A 24,074-nucleotide genomic window follows, 5' to 3' on the forward strand; every position below is an offset into this window, starting at 1 on the left:
ACCTAATAAAGTCTTCATGCTATGATATCAAGAGGCTATTGATTTATTAGGTTTGGTAAGTGTGGACACTCCAGACTCTGCTCAACCTCCCTCACATTCCATAGCACAATCCTACAGGAATGTCAGAATGACATTTGCCTATTTACTTTTCCCAGTGACTGATGAGGATTCTTTCTGAGAAATAAACACCAGCATTATTCAGGAGTGAAACTGAGGCTTTTTTGATATTTTTCAATGAAGTATATTTTCAAAACTCCATCAAAATTACATTACAAAAATTGAAAGCTATGGGCTTTTCTTTGGATATATATTAGCCATAACCACCACACTCCCAATAAATATAAAATGATCCTGAATTTTTAGAAAATAAATCATTAATTGTACAAAATTTTGAGAGTCAGGAAATATCAGAGAATTGAATGCAGAGGTCAACTGATGTGCTGTTTCTCCCATTTTATTTGGACTGTAGCAGGACTATTTGAGTGTCTCTAACTCTTTTCTGCTGTGTTTAGAATGTAGGTAAAGGCCCACATGCCAAGACTAGTCATGGTTATCCAGGCTGGGAGGGCCCCTGGGACAGAAGGCACAAGCAGCCCAAGCTCTATTCCTATCAAGTAGCTCCAGTCTATAGACACAAACGAGGCAGCTGACCAGGTAGAGACAGTGGGACGGGAGGACGCACTTAGAGTGAGGGCCCCAGAACAGCGTAGTAGACCAGAAGCCTTCATAGTGGAACCTGGATTCCACGAGTTGGTGCTTAGCAGTCAGGAGACACCTCACTTAGTAGCTAGTAGTTTCAGCTTCACACTGAGCTAAGGTCAACCATATTCATGGAGAAATGTCTGTGTTCAAGAGTAAGCAATCCAAAGCAGCTTAATGGTGGTCAACCCTGTGGGAGATACAGCTAACTAGAAAAGATCTAGAAAGTCAGGCAGGCCCTCTGTGCCTCTTGGGGCTCTTCACCAACTGGTGCTGAACATTCTGAAAAGAATGGGAAAGCCAACACAGAAAAGTGAAGAGCCTAGACATGGACCTGGTTTTTCTCACACCAATCCATGGCCATTGTTGGGTCTTTTGACCACAATCTCAAACTAATCTTCTCTGCATGTCATTACTTAGTTGGGCAGTAATTCCATCAGAAAGCAAATCGGAATTGGTTTTGGCCAGATTACACCCAGAAAATGAGGCAGAGGATCAAGCTCAGCAGAGCCGTGATTTCTCCCTTGCATCTGGACCGTTTCATTGCACTTCTCTCTACCCTAAACCATCCAGCTATTAACAGTGATTGCAGGTGTGGGGGTGGAGTGGGTTTTACAGAACTTTACTTTTTTTCTTTTTCCTTTTTTTCAGTGTTTCAGATGCCGCAGACATGGATTGTTTTTTCAGAGCTTATTGTTTGCTTAGCACAGGCAAGATGCAATAGAAGACAAAATGAATAGCAAAGAGATAGTCCTACCACAATGGAACTTTAGGGACAGAAAAATACATGAAACAGACAAAAATAAGTTTTTGACATTTTAAAAGAATTTTATAACTAATTATGGGTTATGTACTATTAGTAAGCAAGAGGAACTTTGAGGACTTTTCATAGCTGATGAACCTATAGGTGAGGCAAGTTTATAAATGTACAGGAATGCTACATAGGATGTGAATCTTTCCTTTCGCTGAACTACCAGGTCTTCCAATTTTAAAGGAACAGAGCATCCTGAAGTCTTGATGTCTATATTCTCAGGAAGTATTATTTATCCATTAAGTTTCAATTCAGTTTAAACTTAAATTCTTCTGTTTCAATTGAGAAGATGAGCATTTTTCTGTTTCAGTGGCAGAATATTAATGTTTCAAGAGAACATATTTTAAGAAGGATAACAATCATAATAGTAATTGTTATTATAGTTAACATTCATTGAAAGTTTCTTGTGTCCCAAGAACTTGGGTAAGCCCTTTGTATGTATTATTTAATTTCATCATAGTAACAACCCTATGAGGTAGATACTAGTATTTTGCTCATTTTATGGAAGAGGAAACTGCCAGCTTCAAGAGCATTCATAACTCTCCTAGTTCACTGAGCTGGTAGTTAGCAAAGTGAGCACTCAGCCACATGCGTGACTTCCAACACCTTGCTTTTAGCAGTTCTAGTCTACTTCTCCATGGAAAGAACAAAGTTGAAAATATGAAGATCTGAGGGAGGTGGGGTAGTTAATGAAACGTAGGATTCTAGGAAATTTTATTCTGCTAAATTCTTTAGAACTTAATGTTTCTGGAAGGCCTGGTGAGTCTGTTGAGACGATGTTCATTAATATTCCATATGTGTTACTTTGTTCTATTTTTTCAAACTATTTTTATAGTTAGAACTGCTAACATTGCTTGGATAAAGTGCTTCCAAAGACTCCAACTGCTTAACAGTAAAGCCATTTGTTTCCATCATGTCAACAACGTTGGCTTTCATACGAGTTTTCATATATCGGGTAATGGAATTTAGGAAAGCAAACAATCCAAGGAAAACTGCTTATTTTTCCAAAATAGCAAAGTAAAAATGGGAACTCTTCTCAGTTTAGCTGCAGCAGATGTCTTCAGGAATCTTAAAAATTCTTAGACTACATGATTTATCATATAAAACAAAAAAGTGATTAGTGAAGACTAATGTCTTCTTAGAGTCCTATCATTGTAATTGCTTAGATAGAAAAATATTTTATGATTCAGTAACATTTATTTTTAAATTTGTTCACTGAAATATATAGTGTATCAGGAATAAATAATGGTTACCAACTCGTGAAATCAATTTAATACTACTTCTGTCTTACTAGTCTGTTAAAGAGAATTAATGGCTCTCAGATACGTTCACAAAGTCCTTTGTCACTCATGAGTACCATTGAGATAAATGATTAAGGGCTGTGAATAGCAATAAGCTTAAAAGTGTGATAATGTCCAAGATCATATTTTTCCCCCTTAAAATTCTATCCTTCTTGCCCTCTGCCATGTTCATCTCTGTGTCTATAGCACCAAAGCTCATGCGTCAGGTATGTGGCTTTTCCATGATGATTACGGCAAGGACTTATTTACTATCTGCTGCTACAAAGTTTAAGCTTGAGTATAAGCTGATTCAGACTGTATTGACCCTGTGTTGGGAAAGCATAGTTGTTCATCCATCTACCCAGTCAGGAGATGAACTAATGGTGTTATATGGAATTGAAAGCTAATTCCCTCATAAACATTTTAAGTGGATATAAAGAATTACGTGCTCAGATGCAGTCATTCATTTATTCAAGTATGGGATCTTAATACCACAGGGAATACACAGAGGCATGATGGTTTTAAAAGCATTCAAGGGATTTTCTCAGCTAAAACGTGCAAGAATTGAAGCTCTTATTTAGTGCTACCCTGGACTGTTGGTCACGGAGGCTAGACACACTGGTGCAAGGACTATCAGGCTGAGCCTGTCACCTCTGAAAGATGCCTGTCATGAGCTTGGTAGAGTAGGAACGTGGCTTGCTTGCCCACCATCTGTGTCCCCTGACCAGGGCATCCCCAGAATTTGAGAGCAGGTGTGATTCTCTGCCTTGTTCTCTCCCCATCCCCACCATGCCCAGCTGGTTTAGACTTGTGGGGGAAACAGGAGAGGAGGGAGAGAGAAGCTCTACTACTCCAGAGGTGTTACAACTGCTCAGAAGGAGGGGGTGGGATTCAGTCTACCCAGAGAAAAACCAAAGAACTTTCACCTCTAGCCAACAAGTCAGGCATGTAAAACCCAACAAGTGATGGTTGACTCAAGTATCACTACATTAGAAATCAATGATTTTTGCTAGAAAGGGTGTACAAGTTTTCAATGAGAACACGCTAACTCGTGGCCACAGCCTTTGATGTTCAGCCACATCGTCCTCATCGCCGTGAGCCTGCAGCTCACGGGTGTCAGACACACACTGGCAGCATCTTGGCAGTCTCTTGTGACTCCTGCCTCTGTGTACATCATATGTACTGGGCGGGGGGCACCAGTACTCAATGGGAAAGCGAATGATCTCATATAGGTCTTCTACTGGTATTTAGTAAACTAATTTTGTAATCTAAGAAAAGGAGCGAGGCAGGAAAGACTAAAGTAAGGAGAGGCAGCACCCCAGAGTTAACAGAGGCTTCCAATAATAAGCTATTGGCAAAGGTAAAAACCTTGCCACTTCACATTATGAGTCAGAAATGGTCAATGATTTTCTCTTTTCTCCAAAGAGAGATGGTAGGGAACAGAAACATTTTAAAATTGAACCCAGGACTCTGAATTTTTCTGCCTGAGAACCCAAGAGCCATCTTAGTGAGGGGATTCAGAGTCCAGCCAGGAGGTTACCTCGGCATAGAGCAAGTAAATAAATCATTTGGTGAAAGCCATTTGAGAGTGAAGTTTACTGGAAAGTCATAAATCAACCAGTGTGTCTATGTGTGGTTTTGCTAGAATGGAGGAGCAATCAGAAACTTTTAAAAATGTTTCTTTAACTGTGCATGATTGGAAGAAGAGAACCGTGGCCTAACAAACCAGTTTCTGTGATTGTATCAAAAAGAGAATATGGGATGGGTTTAGTGCCGGTTCACTCATTCAATCTTATGTAGTTAAGTAGTTGTTTTTAGAACATCATGAAATTTCATTTCATGCCCCAGTAAAACTTAACTAAAATGTAATGGGTTACAGCTTTTCCATTTGTTGACTTTTTTTCTTCAAACATCTTTGACTTTCCATCTTTAGAACAGATATTTTTCTATCTTTTCTCTTGTCTCCTCCCCCACCTGTCTTTCCTGATGAAACCTAATGTACCTATGAGCACTTTTTTTAGAAAACTGCCTCTTATCCATGGCATAGTTCCCAGCATGGGGAGACTGTTTCTAGTCAGTCTCTTTTCCTTGCACCTTGCTTCCCCCACCCCCGATGTCTTACCTAAGAGGAAGGCTGGTGGCCAGTCCATAGCACCACAGTTTCAGCCTTGTGCCACATCAGAAGTCTGACCTGGCAATCTGTCCTTCTTATCTGACATCACTGCAGCTTCTCACTGCCAGTGACTTTGAAAGTTCAGCTTAAGAAATCATCCCAACGGCCTCCATTTGTAGCCTATTGTTCAGCTCCTAACACACATCTATTCTCTTCTCTTACGTTTTTCTTTCCTGTGTCAAAAGAATGAAAGAGCTTAATTTTTCTCATTAGAAGAAAGTTCTAGTTACAAATATAAGTTTATACTACAGTCAAATCTTTTAAAAATATAGTGTAACTATTTTCAGATTACTTTCTTCCTCGACATTTGCAAGTTGTAATATATCTGTTAGGTTTTTTACAGTATGTCTATGTCAAACATTTACCACTGATTGTTAAAGTTGTAACTATAGCACGGGGGGCATTTCCCACCACCCCTCCAGGTGGTCCTGGCACCTACTAACATTAGCTTGTCAATTTCAGGCTTTCCTTAAGCAAACCAATGAGTTGCCCATGCAAAGGGCAAGGTTGCAGTTTCACCTTCTTCTTTCTTAGGGTTTTGGTTAAAGTGAAAGCAATTTGCATGTGCTTTGGAGTAGACACTCTGTCTAACTGAGCATGCAATTGCAATTCTGATGTTTAGCAGGGAAAGAAGCTGCAAGTAGAGAAATCAATTTGCATCCCCTACCAGAGTGCTACAGGTTTCCCAGATAAGGTAAATTTCATTTTAAAGTAACATAGCAGACTCTCCCTGTGGAATTGACAGCATCCTAAGTCCTTGACTTCACACTTCCCTGACTTGGGAATGGTTATTTTAAGTAGCACCTCTTATTGACCGTAACTTCTTAATAACTGGGCAGGAGGTTAAATATCTCACTTATCTACATTTGGGCCTCCGTTTGATCACCTACTTCATTCACAGCCCTTCAGGGTTTATCAAAATCTCACCATGTTTAACATTCCAGAGAGAACATCCAGGTTGGCTGGGTGTTGGGGTTCACCATTGGTGAGTCAAGGCTGATGATTGTGATACATATGACATTAGAACAGAACAAAAAAGTACAAAAGATTGATTCTGTGAAATAAAATACACTTAAAATGAACTACAAGAAAGAAAAAAGCACCCTAAGTTTTGTGATAGTTGTGATAGTACCCAGTTCATAGAACCGAAAAATGAGGAAGGATTTCGTCAGTGTGATAGGAGGCATTACATAGTGTAATTTACTAAGAATTTCTTAGGCTCCAAATGTTTTATGAGCAACCATACTCGTCAGTACACTGCTCTACGGCTTTGTATTCTCACAGTCAGAACATGCAGGACTTTCAAAAGGCCTTGCACATCATGAAACTTTGGTTAAGTTAGGTGATAGATGGACTTTGTGTTACATTAAAATAAATATCTTAAAATTTAGGAAAATTGTATTATACAAATTTCAGGATCTCTGACAAAAGAAGGTAAGTGGCATGTTAGACTTAGCAGAATTAAAGACCTTATCAGCTGTGAGAAGAAAATGTATCATCACTCAGCATGTAAAGTTGCCATCTAGAGTGTGGCTCAGTGGCTCACACCTGTAATTCTAATACTCTGGGAGGCCAACGCGGGTGGATTGCTTGAGCTCAGGAGTTCAAGACTAACCCTGAGCAAGAGGGAAATCCTGATTCTACTAAAAATAGAAAAACCAGCCAGGCATTGTGGTGGGTGCCTGTAGTTCTACCTACTTGGGAGGCTGAAGCAGGAGGATGGCTTGAGCCCTAGAGTTTGAGTTTGCTGTGAGCAAGGACACCATGGCACTCTACCCAAGGCAGCAGAGTGAGACTCTATCTCAAAAAATAATAACAGTCACAAAAATAAATAAATGAATAAAGTTGCCATTTATCTTAGGGTAATAAGCAAAAGGCATATGATCTCTATGAACAAGGGTGTATGTCTCATATTATTAACGGCAAAGAAACAAAAAAATGACCCAATTACGTAGCCACAGAAGACTGATGAGCTGACCTTGAAGGCATCCATACAATGGAGTATATAAAAACACGTGGCCAAATATGACTTGGCATAATTAATGATACAGGAAAACGCTCATCATCAGTGAGGCTTTGCAAAGACAGGAACACTAATTAAACAGTGCAACAGAGATGTGATTCATATTCATAAATAAGAAAAAGACTAGAAGGAAATATGTTACCATAGCCATAACTGTGGCTTGATTAAAAGCCATTATATTTTCTTAATCTTTTTCCTAAGTTTTCTGAAAATATGACCATCTATGTGCATATGTGTGTGTACATACATGTAAGTATATATGTGTATGTATATATGTACATCATAACCAGAAAAATAAAAATTTTAATTGTAAAATATTTTTAAAGCTAAAAGCTTATCGACTGCCCAAGGGCTCTGTGACAACCTTCTATATAAGGACATAGGCAGATTGATCTATGGGAAACTCTGCAAAAAATAATAGCCCAACATAGAAAATGAGACAAAGAACTGTCCAACAGCCATGTCACTATCTCTGGAGTGGCCAGAAGGACAGAGGGTGTTAGCAGGTGGCTTCAGTATCATAAGAGCTGGGTTTAGACAGTAGAGTATGATTCCAGGAGAAGGCCTTTTGCCTGTCAAAGGAGGAGTGATGGAGGGTGTGTGTGTGTGTTAGAGAAAAAGAGAAGAGAAATTTAAGTGACCTGGACCTGCTAATACCATGCCGGGGCCATGGTATTAGGAGCAGAGGAGCAGCCAGTAAGGAAAGCGGGAACAAAGCTCGCAGCCCTGTTGGACGCCACAGCGGCCGGGACGGAACTGGTAGGCCAGGGCTTCTCTAGGTCGTCTATGTTCAAGTAAGGACGATCAGGACGATCTTCGATCAGGACGATCCCATTGGTCATTGATTTAGGCCTTCGTGATATCATTTCAAATCAAGTAACAAAAATACAAAAAGTAACAAAAACGCATTTCTCAATAATTATTTCAAATGAAAAAACATATTGCTGACAGAGAGAGCATTTCGTTTGTAAAGCCGTAGTCAGGCTTCCAGTAAGTTTTCTTTCTTAGAAAGTCATTTTAAACAGAAATGTTTGGTTTGACTGTGGCTGGGACGGTAAACTCTTGTATTGCCAATCTCACTCCTGAGCCAGAATTTCAATGGCAAAAAGCTAAATCGAGGGGCGGCACCTGTGGCTCAGTGAGTAGGGTGCCGGCCCCCTATACTGAGGGTGGTGGGTTCAAACCCAGCCCCGGCTGAACTGAAACCAAAAAAATAGCCGGGCATTGTGGCGGGCACCTGTAGTCCCAGCTGCTTGGAAGGCTGAGGCAGGAGAATCGTGGAAGTCCAAGAACTGGAGGTTGCTGTGAGTCCTGTGACATCATGGCACTCTACCAAAGGCAGTAAAGTGAGACTCTGTCTCTACAAAAAAAAAAAAGTAATAATAATAAAAAAAGCTAAGTTGAGGAAACCATGCGGGTATATGTAGGGTAGTATACACTTTCACAGAAATATGTCAGCTTTTTGATGATTCGAGTCATGGCACCAAAGTTGGGGAGCAAAGACACAGGAGCAAGTTGCCCTTCATCTGACAACTCAGGGCAACAGGGAAGGCCAGGGACATCGAGCTGCTGACCTTGCTAGGCACAAAGGCAGCCCCACGGCCCATGCCTCTCAGAATGTGTGTCTGGGCCAGGAGGGGCTGAGCCCCCATCAGCCCTGGCACATGTAATTCTAAGTGTTGGGATCGCAGAGCGTGACTTTAAGGCTCCTGTGTCAACAGGAGCTCAGGTGCCAGTCAACAAGGTAGAACCACAGACCCCCTGCAAGGTGACCTCTGTAGGTGTCAGGCACCTGGGCTGATGCATTGCACATTAAATGCGTGGCCCTACAGAAGGACACAAAAGGTAGGCATCTGCAGCCACGGTGCCGGCCCTCTGTGAGCCCCCTTCTTTCCTGGTCTTCTCTGATGCTCCGCCATGAGGAACACCCTTCCAACCCAGGGAGACAGGCATCCCCGGTTGCCCAGGGAAGTTATTGGAAGGACTGTACGGTGGTTTTTCTCTTTATTATTTACTCTTCCTCCTGGAGGAGACAGCCTGTGTTTTCAGCTCTTATTTCTCTTGCTCCTGGAGCCATCCTTTCTGCTTACTTGTTGCTAGTTACATCATTGGTGAATGAGCAATCGAAATCCAGGCAAGAAAATAACTAATTACCATCACCACCACCTCACTAGCCATTTTGGCAGATTCCAAGGATAGTATTCCAAGGTGGTTCTCTCAGGCAGTTAACCTATCGGCCCCTCTATCAGGCCACCCTCACCTCCAGGATCAATGGGGTTAGAACCCACCTATGCAATGACGCTTCTGAAAACGCGTGCCCCCTTGCAGGGCCTGCTGCTGGCTGGCGTCCATCCCCCGGGGGCCAGTGCCCTGGTCTTTATAGGGATATAAAGTGACCTATCCCATCAGGCCAATGACTTTCTCTTCTTGGTTTCTTTTACTGTGCTTCTGCTTTCAAAAATCAAAGCAAAATGTGAGCACTGGAAAGCCTTCATTCTCTTCTGTCAAAGAACCTAGCACTTTTAGGCATTTAAGAAAAAAAATAAATCATGTAACATTCACTTTGGCTACGTAAAGAAAAGGTTATCCTGAAATTCAAAGCAATCTCAAATTATTTTTCATTCTTTATATTTCCAAATCTGGAAAAAAAAAAAAAAGACTTCCACAAACAAAAAACCCTCTATTTACCGACCTTAAGCACCAAAGCAGCCATAAAGTGCTTTTTGTTCTTTTCTCCCTTAATTGCCATACCTCCAAGAAGCTGTTCTTAGCGTGCCATCGATCAACTGAGCGGCACGTTCAGTGCTGGCTGGGCTGGCAGCACGTGGCTGCAAGCCTCAGTGACACACATTTGCTTCCATTGGAGGCAACCTTGGGGGGCCAGGCTGCCCTGCAGTTGTAGTTTATGTGTTTGAACTGTGTGGCTCCTCATATAATTCAGGAAATGAATTGACTTTATCTGTGACCAGCATCGTGTTCACATAGGAGTAGCCAGCGTGCTGCAGGGGTGGCGGGCGTGTGCCAACCCTGGGGAGTGTGCCCACAGGGTCCCTCTCCACTCTCCACTGCTCCACCTGACAATGACTTTGTCACACCTGTAGCCTAAGAAAGTGTGCCTCATCCCATGTCCTGGAAATCTCTGAATGTCATCTAACCTAAGTTAGAAAGTCACAGCTTTTTAGACAGGGCGCTTCTTGAAATAGCAGGGCTTCCCCTGAAGTGGAAGGTGGGTGCCTATCTTTTGAGTATGACTTTTCTGTTGTTTTTTTTTTAACTGGTAAAATTTTGCACCATTTCTTGTTATCAAACTTATATTCATTTTGTGCACATAATTTCTGCTGAACCAGGTTAAAACAAGTCCAAATTTTGGGGGGAAGGGGTCAGTATGGAGTGTGCATTCACTTGGATCAAAGAAAAGACTGCCAAAGCCAGCCCAGCATCAAAATACACTGCAAGTCGGTGGTGAGGTTTTGTTATTTTGCATCTGGTTAACCATCTCAGAGGTCATAAAGTGAAGCCTCTGTCCTCCAGGGCAGCAGCTGGGTTTATACAGTATTTTCAGATTGTTTACTGTGGCCCAGAGCCAGGGCTACATCATTTTTCCATTATGCATGTTTGACAGATGAAGAGAGGTGGGAAGGGAGACTCCGATGGGCAGGTCTGTGATTTCCCTTTTATTTACATTAAAATGACTTTTAAGAGAACCGAAGATTATGAACCAATCCAAACAGAATGTCAGTGCGGTAGAGGTAGAGCGGGCCATTGCTATTGCACAAATGTCCAGATCTTAGGCTGTAGGAGAAAATTCAAAGCAAAAAAATTAGGCAACAAGCTCATTATGCTTGTTCGTGCACAATCTTGCCTGCAGACAGGTTGCTGGGGAATGACATTTATCATCATATTGTGGTGTTGCATTGAGAGGAGCCTCGGAGCTGGCAACCCCGAGTCTGCTTGTGTCCACCTAGTGCACATTCCATGTGCACGGGTGTGCTGGGTGCCAGGGGCCCTGCAGAATCTTTCCCGGGCAGTCCTGTTCCCAAGACGCCAACTTCCTGCAGACACTCCCAATGGCCGGGCTAAGTTCTTCCACCGGCGAGTGTTCAAATCTGACCAAAGAGCCGCACTTAAAATTATATCCATGACAAAGCCATTGGACTTGGATCAAGAGAATATGATCTGAATGAGTGTTTTACTTCTAAACAAAACATTTTCCTCTTGCCAAGTGGAGAGGCAGCATTAAAAAGTACCCAAAATGGTGGCAAAATGAAGTAATCAAACAGCATTCATACCACAAAATTAGGTCACACAGATATCCTTTTTGCCACTGTTCTGTCTGGATTTCTTTAGCTACTGGCTATAGCAAGGAGCATACACAGCCCAAATTCATTAGCTATACGGTGGCCACTTCTACAAGGTATCTATGTTTGTGGCAACTATCCCCTATCACAGTATTTCTCAGCTTTTCTAAGTATTTGGAAGCCATCTGTCACCAGGAATGTAGTGCCCTTCAACAGAACAGCTAAGAAAAGCAAACACCAACCCCTCTCCTCTATGGCAACCCAGGACCAAAACCTTTTTTATCAGCCTACCCTCAAGAAATTTGATTTCTAGAAATGGAAAGTTTGCTCAAGAAGGACCCTCAACCAGGGAAGGAATTTAGCAAAAACAACGTATGTATATTCAACACCAAAAGTTGCCCTTTGGGTTAATCCAGTCTTACCCATAGATTTAAAATACAGGTTTCACATCAACAAACATTTATGGAGGGTCGTTACATGCCAGGCCTGGAGCTGGGCACTGGAGAACTAAAAGGGAAAAAGACACAGTCTCTTTCAGTCTGAAAACATTTTTGCTGGCTTGCAGGTTTCTCACCAGATCCTCTCAGACTTACCGAAGCATTCCCCTCGACTTAGAACACTCAAGCCCTTCTTTTCTACCGAGCCCCTCAATGCCAGAATACACACAGGGCAAGGAGAAGTGGGTGGTTATAGATTTCCACTCAATTTGGAAATTAACAACCTGTGATGTAGCAAAAAGGCGTTAGAACTGGAAATCAGAAAGCCTGATTTCTCATCTCGGAACTGTCATGTACTAGCCACACAACCTTGGATATAACCTTGAGCCAGTCTTGTGACCTTTGGTCCTTGATGTCTGTAGGTAAAATGGGTTCCTGTGAAGTTTGAAGGATCATCAGGGGTGCTACGGAGGGCCCTCTGCAAATGAAGGGCGTGCTATTTCACTGGGCTGGGGGGAAGCCATCTGGACCACTGTCGATAAAGCTTTAGAAATACAGAAAATGCTCCCCACTCCCACCCCCGGGCTCATTCTATTCTTGGTTTTTGTTTTCCCTCTGCTAGCATTGGGTGACCAACTACAGATTTTTATGACATTGAGGATCAGCTGTAAGAAGGATCCCCATTCAGGACTGTAGCTCTCTCCAGGGTCTCTGTCATGCCCTCTTCAGGGAGGGTACAGAACCTGGGAGAGTCTTTTTTTCTCCAAACAGTCCTGACTGGGGCTGGCTGGACATGTCTGTAAAAAAGAAACAATCTCTGTTTTACTATTTAAATACAAAGGTCAAAGGTTGTTTTTTTTTTTCATCTTTATTCTCTTCTGAACATTTCACAGCTCAAAACCTCCAAAATTTTGTACAGTTATCATGAGCATAACAAAGAGGATTGCTTGGCCAATCCCTAAAGGTAAATAGGAAAAATGGAAAAAAAAAAAAAAGAAAGAAAGAAAGGCATTTTGAAGCCACAGCTTCTCTTTGCTAAAGTCTATTGATGAATTAAAGAACAAGGGCAGAAAAATATGACGGGGCCCACAGCTGGCGCTGCCAGTCTAGAAAGGCAATGGAACCACAGAGTTAAGCGCTGGAATGCACAGACCCTTGGGAGCTGAGGAGCCCCAGATGTGCGGGGAGACTGCTTCTTGCCAACAATCTAGCTTTCACAGGTCTCTTGGGAATTTCTGTGAAGCACATTCAGAAAGCTACTGCCTGCGTCCCCACCTGACTGTGTCTCCGCCTCACAGACACAGCCAAGCCTTTTCTCGCATCTGACAACACCTTCTTCTTCTGGTGGCTCTTTCACTCCCTCAAGGAGCATGTGCAGAGTGGCACTCTGATCCCTGGGGGCTGAGCTGTAGAAACACAAAGAAATGGGACATGGCCCCTGTCCTGATCACTCTCAGCATGGGGAGTCCCAGGAGAAGAACCGATGAATGAAACCTGGTGGGGACATTAAGAACAAAATCCAGGGGAAATTTTTCAGGGTGTTGATAGTGCCTCAGAGGCCTCCTAAAAGTTTGCCCTCATTTGGTTGAAACACACACGCAGCCTTGCACACACAGCAAATCTTCAGTATCAAATAGCAGTTATGAAAGACCAGCTTCTTGCAGCGTATTTGAGACAAGCTCATCAGGCCTGCTCGCTCCACTGGTGGTTTCTGATGAAGCAGAAAAAATGCCGATGCCAATGGACAAACCAGATTAGAATGCCCGGTACGGAGGGATCTCCTACGACTGCGAGCTCCACTCCACCATGAGCAATGGGGAAGGGTAAGAGCATTGGCTCATTAGTCAGACTCCCCTCCCACTCACCAGCTGTGTGAACCTGGGCACACTGCTAGATTCCAGTATCACGGCTATAAATGGTGATACTCAGAGGCCCTACAGCACTGGGAGTTTTATAAGAATGAAATGTGTGTCTAGATATCTCACAGACCTTGGCACAGAGAAAGCTCTCAAATTGCCTGTTGTTGGTGATGATGATGGTGACAGTGATGTCACTGCTTTCAACTCCTATTCCTACTACAGAATAGTTAGTCCATAAATAGTGGCAGAAAGTGGGGAGAAAGGTGACATTGGACAGACACACGAATGAGCCCTAACCATGAAACCTTAATTTTGACATGAAACACTTGCTTCCCAGATTCAGGAAACTCAGAAATTCAAAACCTTCACAGCAGAAGCATAAAACTTGAATTTCTACAGCAGCCAGGCAGGTAACATAAAAGAATGGACAGACTGGCATTTAAGATCTGAGGCAAACTAGGCCTCTCGGGAGGGGCAGTCGCACTCAGCTCCAGAAGAATGTACCTCCCTTTGAGAGAAGCCAGAAACCCAGATTTCCATGTGAAACCGACCAAGTCTTACAATAACTAAGTCGATTTCTGAAAAAATACCCTATGGGCCAAACAACACATTGCCTGCCAGTCTGATCTCAGGCTGCCTTCTTGCCACCCTGCCTTGACAGAAGAGGCCCTGCCTTGGTCCTTTCCTTCCGAGGTATTTATTAGTGGGCACACGACATTCAGGCTCCTGAAGTTATCTCTCAGCTCCTGCCAGGTTCAAGGGATGTTCATGGGGTGAGCTTTGCTTCTTGATGGCTACGTTCTGCAGTGTAAGCCCAGCTCACAAGGACTACTTCACTTCCCAAAGGATGCTAATAATAAATACATATTTTTGACACATACTTGTTTTGTGGCTGAAATAACAACAGTCTGCAAAAAGAAAAAAAAAATCCTAACAACTTCCTCTAGAACTGCTATTATGGCAATCTGGACAGAGGCTGATTCCATAGTTCATGTAGCTTTGTTTTATTTGGAAGGAAAGTCTGGCATTTTACAAAAATGTGGAACACTTAGCAATGGAATGACTTTTCCATAGCACTGATTATTGTACAGCAAGACATATAACCATATGTCTTTGAAATGTGATTTTAAAAATTCTCTACTTGCTGCAGAAGGCGGGCCTGCTCTTAATCTTTCCATGCGAAGGCTTATGGCTTTCTCCAGGCTCACAAAAACTTCAGAGATTATGGCTCACTACTCAGAGTTAGGGAAAACCTCAACACAAACGGGGCCCAGGTTCGAATTCCAGCTATGTGACCTTGGATAAGTCATTTTATCTCCCAGAAGTTCCATTTCCCCATCTGCATAATAGGGGATAAGCCTCTCAGGGTTATTGAGAATGACCCAGCACAGGGCCACACAGCTACTCGGGAGGCTGAGGCAGGAGGATCACTTGAACCTAGGAGCTCAGGGCTCTAATGTGCTGTGATCATGCTTGTTAATGGCCACTGTGCTCCAGCCTGGGAGACACAGCAAGACCCCATCTCTGGGTGGCACCTGTGGCTCAAGGAGTAGGGCGCCAGTCCCATATGCCGGAGGTGGCAGGTTCAAACCCAGCCCCAGCCAAAAATCACAAAAAAAAAAAAAAGACCCCATCTCTAAAACAAATAAATAAATAACATATTTGGCCTTAACCCAAATTCATAATGGGTACTTACCGTCAATACTGGTTGAATCTGAATCTGTGTTTCTCCTGTCACAAAATAGCATTCTCGGGGCACCTGTGGCTCAAGGAGTAGGACGCCGGTCCCATATGCCGGAACTGGTGGGTTCAAACCCAGCCCTGGCTAAAAACCACAAAAAAAAAAAAAAAAAAAAATAGCATTCTCATTTCTGACCATAACATAAAGCCTCTGGCAATGTCATTGACATTCTTATTAAATTTGGCAGCTCTGGCTGGGCAGGGCCGCTCATGCCTGTGACCCTAGCATGCTGGAAAGCCAAGGTAGGAGGAACGCTTGAGCTCAGGAGTTCAAGACCAACCTGAGCTAGAGCAAGATCCTACCTCTACTAAAAGTAGAAAAATCAGCCAGGCATAGTGGCCAGTCCCTAATTCCCAGCTATGCAGGAGGTTGAGGCAGAAGGATCCCTGAACCCAGGAGTTTGAGGTTGCTATGAGCTAAACCAAAAGTTTTGGTTTTGTTGTCCACAGTGGTATAAGAACTAAAGGGTAAGGGGTTATGCTGCCCCCCAGAGAGTGACAAGGGACAAAGGGATAGGGAGGCTGGGAAGTGCTGACCAGGCACTTTTATAAACCAGGCTGGGAAAGAGGAGAGCACAGAGAGAATGGAAAGGGAGCAATCATGAAAGGAAGACAGGGACAGAAACCCTGTCACAGATGCCAAGGAGAAGAGAGTTGAGGATGGAGTGTGCGACCGACAGTGTTTTGGTTGAGAGGTGCCTGCTGAGTTATCAACAAGGAAACGAGTAATTTGGAGTATCCAGGAACAGAAACCAGGCTTTGATGAGTTCAGTCATGTATATAAGTTGAAAATGTGGTAAAAACAGATGTAGACAACTCCAGAGTTTTGGTTAAGAAGGGAAAGACTTAAGCACATGTGAATTTTGATGAGAAGGGCGGAGGTTGACCATGAAGAAGAGGGGTGGATGAGGGAGAGAGAGAGAGGACAGAGATGGATGAAGCAAGAACTGGATGTTAATGTAAAACCAGAGCTTAGTAAAAAGAAAAAGGCATCACTCATGAGAACCCTCTGATGGAGTCAACACTGCCCTGCTGTTAGACAGGATACAGAGAGGGGGCTGAAAAGAGTGAGGAGAATTGCAAGAACTAAAATGCACTTGGCAGTCTGGGGCAGTTGCAGGGGCAAAGGGGAAAGCTTCCCCTCTGCTCTTTGACGGGTCCTTGCAAATGAACTGAGAGTAGGCAGAGTAATAGGAGAAAAAGCTGTGCACATTTAATTAACATGGATGAGCACAGGGGACCATAGGAGAATGATGGCCCCATCGCCTAGTGAGGTCCAGATACTTCCATGCCCTTCTTATTAGGGGAAGGGGAGATCGGGGTAAAGGTGGCAATTTTGAAGGGTAGTAAATGATTTTTAAGGGGAATGAATGGGCTCAGTGCACACACAATGGTAAATAGGTAAATAATTCTGTTTGGAAACTGAATGGCACCAATGAACAGACAATAGTTTGGGACAAAGTTTGTCTGGGCTCTAGGTGTGGTGGTTAATTTTCAATCTCTTCCTCTTCCTCAATCTTCTCTGGTTAATGACATTTCAGAAGAGAGGATCGAATGCAGTTGTGTTCCTCATAGGTGGGTCTGGACTCTAGGTAGATAAGGGAACTTCAAAGAACAGCCTCATCCAACATCTGCTGATCTATGGTAGCCTTTAATTTAAAATAATCAGCACATGGGTGCCATTTGGGAAGGAGTGACCTCCCCTGAACCCCTTAACTATCCAAAGAAAGATCTTTAAAAGCTCCTGCCTTGTAGCTGAAACCAAAATATTCCCTTTTTCCTCTTGCCTTATAAGTCTGTCCTATCTGTAGAGTTTTCTAGCAAACACAGGGCTCAGCCTCCTAGTTAGTGCTCTGAGTAGTGCCATCAAATAGCTGAAACATTCTGTCAGGATGGTGAGGCGAGGCATCATTAAAATTTGGTTGGAAAGGTCACTTGGTATCTTATCAAATATAAATCTTATTAAAGATCTTTCATCACTGTATAAAATTTGGTAAAATATGTCCATGAAAGGGAATCCAAGTGGAATCACCAAAGCTGAGGCTTTCCAGGAAGAGCCGTGATGGCAGACGCTGGAATTCCTAATGTTGGTCGTCATGACAAGGCTGACTTTCCCCGACCTCCATAGATCCTGGATCAATTTCTAACTGGGACAGAATGATGTTTCCTACTAGAAATGCATAATTATGAGTTCAAGCCACATAAAGCACCCAGGGTGAGATTTCACCCATGAGGTAGAACTGAGAAACCCTCCAAAGTGTGGTTCTGGGATGGTTTTCACCATTGACTAGGTGGGTCTTGGCTATTTTCACTGGACCCGGAGATTGTCTAGTTCAATTTTTTTTTTTAATCAACCCTTGTCTTCCTTTAAATTGTAAACCACTTAGCCATTCCCTCTAAAATATCTGCCTGTTTCCTGTAAGATCTAAGTCTGGGTCCCCGGTCAACCTAAGGAGTCGCTGGCTCTAGCTGTCAACCATCATGTTCTGCCCCATTCTGGGGAAAGTTGTGAGGGAGAGCAGAAGGTCACAGATGGGCCTTCACCAGGTGGAACCTCCTGCCTCTGCTGCATTCTGGCTACATGACCTTGAACAAGTCCTAGTCTTGCTCATCCTCACCTTGCTCATCTATAGGATGGCTCTTCCATCAAGGGGCTATTGTGAAGATAAAATACATAAGTTGCTGCACCTTAGTTCTCCTCACTAAATGTGGCTGTCACTATAAAAAATATCCACAAAGGATCAGGCTGAGCTGGGACAATCCCCATCTCTCTACGTGTGGGTTAACTAACCATGTAAATATGTCCTGGTTCTTTTCACAGGTACTTGAAGGATGTAATATCACTTTTGACAGAATTGGTTACATGTTCTGCCCATCCTTCAGCTCCCCACCACAGTCATACAGAAAAACTTACAGTTTTATTCTCATGAACTATAAGTAGGAATGGTTTTATAGCAATTGACCCAATCACCTAATCGTAATCAGAGAGGGAAATGTATGAACCCATCATGCTGTAACTTCTTAAAAATCCTCCCAAAGTTTTTCTGGCTTAAACGTATATTATAGCTATAAGCTCCATCTGTCCGTTTGCAACAAGTCAACTCAATCCACCATCTAGATCAGTGATTTTCAACTGGTGTGCCGGGGCACACTGGGTTGCCACGAGAAGATCTTAGGTGTGCCAGGAAAATTTTTAAAGACCATTAATTAAATTATTTTCAAAATAAGTTCAAAGCACAGTAAGCATATTCTTTTTTTTTTCTTTTTCTTTTTTTTTTTTTTTTGATCAGCATAATGTAAGTGTGGCGTGGAAGTTTAACTGTAGGTTCAAGTGTGCTGTGAGATCAAAAACAAGTTGAAAAACACTGATCTAGACTGGCATTTTGGAACCAATGTATCTTGATGATTAATCAAGGAAGTTACCTTGCTCTAGTTTAAAAATTCGATGGGTCTTTCTTGAAAGGTTTTGTGGTCAGGGTATTTATCAGATTAGACTTGCTGTACATTGTTTTTAAGAAATAACTGTTTTAACTTTAAGACAAAGAGTTTTGAAGCCTTGCAATAGAACAGATTCCCAGATTACCTCTTTACAAAGGTCTGGGCTCCTCTGCATTTAACCCTACTGGTCCTTCTCCAGCTAGGGTGGCCAGCTCTTAGGCCCTTTCCCTTTCATAAGATGTAAATCCAAGTCCTCTCCTTGTGTTGTAATGTTTATATCTGTTACCTGACTGGCCCATAAAGGAACCCACTCCTGTATTTATTCATTAGCTGGGGGCTCATACTTACCTGAACAAGCAAGGTATGTAAAAGGTTGTTAAAGAAACGTTGTTTATTGATTTCTCAAAATCAAGAATTCCTAACATACCCATAAATATCTAAAACATTCACATGTGGGCCTCGGGAAGCATTCCTGAGCGTGAGCTTTGGTTGGCTCTTGGTAGTTGAGATCCTCTCGTCTAAATGTTCTCAAGTGTATTCCCAGACTAGGCCAGACCAGTAGAGAGCCGAGAACGTTCCATTTTCCCCTCTCACTCTTGAAACTCATGGCTGAATTTACCCTAATGATGTAATGAAACTGTTGCTAATTCCATTACGGTTTATTCTTGTGAAAATTGATAAAAGATCCTTCTATGTGGTTTCATAACTAGGAATAGTTGTGAATAGATTATTTCAAAATTAACAGCAATATGATATGTTAAGTCTTTGTTAGCTGCCAGAAAGTTGACAGGCAAACTCTCCGACCCACATCCTGCACGTGTCCTTAGGACCTCACAGCATGTGGTTTGTGTTACTCACCACAGGGGTTTGTGAGGCTAGTAAATAACGCCCACTTTCCCTTTGCCTGGGTTTTAAACTAATTGAGAAGTAGACAAGAGACGGACAGATGGAGCTTATTACACAGTGAGGCCAGGTGGGAGGAGAACCAGAGTGACAACACAGCATCCTGAATTAGATAGCTTTGGCCTGGCCTTCCCTACGGAGGTTGTGGGGTCACTGCAGGCCTGCACACTGGTCCCAGAGGTGTGACCATCTCAGCCTCCTTGCCCAAAAGCAGAGTCAGGGGAAAGCCTCTTGTTCTGGTTCCTGGCCTGCCTCCCTGGAAGAGGGGCTGGGGCAAGTGGCCAGAGCACTGCTCTGGGGAGATCCTTCCATGTGGGGAAGGGAAACGATGACCCCAACCCTCACCTTTCTCTTTTTTTCTTCCCTCTTTCCCTCTTTGCCCAGTCCTCTGAACTGTTTAGCTAATGGTAGCATGTGTTTTTTCATAAGATTCTTTTTGGATGAGGTTGAGCCAAATAATTTAATTGATGCATTTATTTTAAAATCACAGAAATTCTGGTTTTCTCTGTAAGAGATAACAAAGCCCTACATAATTTAGAGTGCTTCGAGAGGAGGTTGTCAGTGAGTGGATTCTCTTTCTCCTGCCTCTCAATGTTTAAATTAAACCTTTTTGTTTCTTATTCATCTTTTATAAGATTTCTTGAAGAGCTCTAACCATACTTCCTTTTCTTTTCTGGACAAACGTATTGTGAAATAGTGAAATGGATTTTGTATCAGATTAAAGTTTACATAAATATTTTAAAACTTAAAAAAAGAAACAAGCACAAGACAATTAGACAGTGGTGAGACAGCTCTTGTATGCCTCCTGAAGGTAAAGCCCTTGACTCGTGTCACAGGAAATAAAAGAGAAAAAAACAAGTCGATTTTGCTATTGGAAAGAATACAGTTAATAATTGAATTGCAAGTTGCATGAAAAGGAAATTAGATAAGTTTATGTTTCGTCAATTCATGTTGATATTAACACCTAGAATATGGGGAATTCTTTGTCGGGAACACTTTTTTCCCTTCTAATACATAGAATTAGATGCTGCTAAGATGGTAAGGGAAATACAAGTGTTGGCCGGTAATCCTCCTAAGCTAAAGCTTTGCAAACAATGGCTCATGTGAGACCCGGTTCTTTTCCAGAACATAGGAAACTCGGAAACATGACTGTCACAGTGAAGAAGACTGTCCCGTCTCCCGAGGCCGTGCAGATCCTCTATCAGCGCATGAGATACGAGTATGAATTCTACCACTACGTCAGCGAGCAGTTCCACCGGCTAAAGCGCAAGTTTGGACTGAAGTCTCCCATGGGCAAGGCCCCCCCGAGGCCGCACTTCTTTATCCCAACACCACTGGAAACCGAGGAGCCAATCGATGATGAGGAACAAGATGATGAAAAGTGGCTGGAAGATATTTATAAGAGGTGATGCCAGCGCTGTGTGGCCTCCATGGCTCTTATCTCCCGTTTCCAGAAAATTCTTTGTTTGGGGAAGAAAAATCCTTAAGGGACTAAATTAATGCTTGGGTGCATTAAAAGAGCAAAACATTCCCACATGTTGGGGGTCATTGGGAGACGCCCGATTTTGCGGGTTTTAATTTTATTCTGTGTTTTTTGCTTGGCTCCTTGGGTCTTTCCCAGGTATATCACAAGGCATCTCATCATAAAACAGCTTCCCCCCCTTCTCGGGTATGATGAGAGAAAAGAGAGAAATATAGTCCATAGCCCAATAACTTATCATTTATAAAATGCTTACAAAAATATTACCTCAGTGGTAGGCGACACCCAGACTTGTATATTTGGGTAGAAATACAAAACCACTCCAGAGACCAGGGAATCTACTCTGGAAGGGTCTAAGAGGAGAAGGTAAGGCAGGTTAGAACACCGAAGGGATGATGTCCCTGGTTAAGTGGTTTCTGCCCACGTGGGTGGAATTCTGCCTCTGGTCCATCTCAGGGGACACTGTCACCAAGAGTAGCGTACTTATCTCTGAAAGAGCAAGTTGGCTTGTGCCACGTCACCTACCAGTCCAGACCCAGAGTTACCTTTCAAGGTCAAAGTGCATGGCAGACTCCACTGAGACCCTGCACTTCCAAGCTCCATGCTGGGAGATATCAAAGTAGCAAAGCAGGGAAAGGAATTCATTTGCTGTGTAAAGAAGGATGTAGGTAAGACGGATGAAATCTGAAGGTCATGTGGTCAGGAATCATGCTTATTTCCTTTGCATCAATATGAAACATCCTTCTCCCTAACATTGATTTAAATGGAAATCCCAGGAACCAATTTAGTCTAGCGTTCGACTCTTGTGGCAAAAGTTCAAAGCCTGACCATAGACTATGCATAATTCATCAGACACATCCCTGGCCAGCTTTGGCAGCTTAGAACCTGGTAGGGTGTGCTATAATACCTTCTTGTCCCCTGAGAGATACTCTGCTTTTAGGAAAAAACGGTCCTGAGTTCTATGCAGGGAGCAGAACTAGAGACCCATTTCTTACAGAACATGCTCACTCCAGAGAATCCTCACAAGGGATGTCATAACCCAAGAAGCATCTCTTCTGGCTAAGAGATGCTTAGCCAGCTTTGTGAGTAGGTGGCTTCCATGTATGACCTGAGCAATTCCATTCCGCTGGAATGAGTGGAAGGAAGTATCTCCACCTCCCACCCCACCGGCCCCCTGCCACCTATCAATAAGCTTTGGTCCAGTCATTAGAAATGCCTTCCTATGAATTCTGAGATGTTTTCTCCTGAAAATGCACATTCTGGGAAGCCGGGTGCTGTGGCGTTGGATACTTGTGACAGATTTTGTCTAGTTCATATTTTCCCCTAGAGCCAACCCTTCAAGAGCACCAGCAAAGCATGAGCCAGAAATGCTTAAAATAAGACCCCGGCTTTACAAGCTACACATTTTCTACTTTTCAGAAACTAACAGGTCTCTCTAGCATTTTTTCTTCCTTCCCTAAAATTGGACATTACCCAAGATACAAAGCGAGTCATTTGGAACCTGCCAACCATGCTCTAAAGCTACTTTATCCTGAGATGTTTGTATTAAGAAGGGTCCAGCCCACAGGAGTCCAGTGAAGGTGGAGACCCCAGAGGCAGAGTCTACCACTTGGCCACTCGGGGACCTCCTTTTTGCCTCAGAGGACTGGGGCAGGGAAGTGATTAAGGGCAGTGTTCTTGGGGGGGGGGAATATCCTTTGTCCTATCCACAGAGACCAGGGCCCTCCCATTGGGCATACTTTAAAAAGTAACCTGGAAAACAGCTTATCACAGTCAAAACAAGAACAAGAACCGCTGCCTGGTACACTGTGAGTCATTTCTGTGAAATTATGTATAGAGAGTGATGATTCGTTTACATGCTGTGTAAGCTCACAGTCTGAAAATAAAGTTGAGTTGGCTGTTTTCTCTGCTGCTGTCAGAACAGGACAGTCGATCTTTTGAAAAAACCACCCCCTTACTGCAAGTTCACCTGGGCACTTCTACTGGTATGTTCAAAGGCATTTGGTTTCAGCAGTGACCATTATAATCTCCCAACAGAAGATGATGACAGACTCACTTGCAGGGCCTTAACGATGTTTTTTCCCCAAAAACAGCCCCTAGGTCCTGAAAGTCAAGCCCTTCATCAATTCATTTCACACACATGACAACGTTTTTTTGGCTCTGGGCCCAACACAGTTTGTACTTCATGAAATATATTGTACATTTTACATAGTTTAATTTAAAAAAAATACCTTTTAAGCTAGTTGATCTTTGACTGCCTTATTTATTATAACCTTTCAGCACATTCCAAGGTTTTAGTTACTCAGGAAGGAGTTAATTAAAATGATTTTATTTTGGTCTGATGGATGTTTTTTAAAAGGAAAATTATTATTATGAACCTTCAGCCTACTTTCCTTGAGTGCCGTAAAAGTGCTTGTAAATCTTTTTTTTTTTTTTAACGAACAGAGAAAAAAGTGTTTGACATTGATGGAAATTCAAAAATATATATGGATCTGAAACATTAGCTTAGCTAAAATAAAAGCAATCTGTGTTTGAGATGAAGTGTTCCTTAACTTATTCATTCCCCATATAAATAAATGAATATAAATAAGTTGAATTTTTTTTCCCATTCTGTTGCTAGCTGGAAATCAGAGTGTCTGCTGGAAATCACAGCCCCCTCAGCTTTCTTAGTTGGCCAAATTTTTTTTCTCAAAATGTGATTTTGAAAAGGTGTATTTTTAAAGACCTATCAACTTTCATTCTTATACACAGACAGCAGCAAAAGAGCTGACTGACAGAAAGAAAATGAACTAGCCATCCGTTTATGTAGTTGTGTATATAAACTACTGAACAACTGACTTTACTGCTGTTTGCACTGGTTAATTTGGTGTTGGGGTGCCGCATCTGAATCGCCAGTCCCTGACAGCCGTACCCCAAGGCCTGCCCATAGGAAC

At 42.6% G+C, this 24,074-nt stretch overlaps 1 protein-coding gene across 1 annotated transcript in view; it reads left to right on the top strand.

The window, feature by feature from the left end:
• The window catches only part of UST (uronyl 2-sulfotransferase), a 316,617-nt gene extending 292,941 nt beyond the window's left edge, over positions 1-23,676 (top strand). Inside the window, exon 8 of the mRNA XM_053592529.1 lies at positions 20,787-23,676. Within this exon, the coding sequence (XP_053448504.1) occupies positions 20,787-21,070 (284 nt within the window). The 3' untranslated portion in view covers positions 21,071-23,676. The remainder of the gene's footprint in view (positions 1-20,786) is intronic.
• The last annotated feature ends 398 nt before the right edge of the window (positions 23,677-24,074 follow it).

The sequence above is a fragment of the Nycticebus coucang genome, chromosome 5 (genome assembly GCF_027406575.1).
Source record: "Nycticebus coucang isolate mNycCou1 chromosome 5, mNycCou1.pri, whole genome shotgun sequence".
Lineage (NCBI taxonomy): Eukaryota > Metazoa > Chordata > Mammalia > Primates > Lorisidae > Nycticebus > Nycticebus coucang.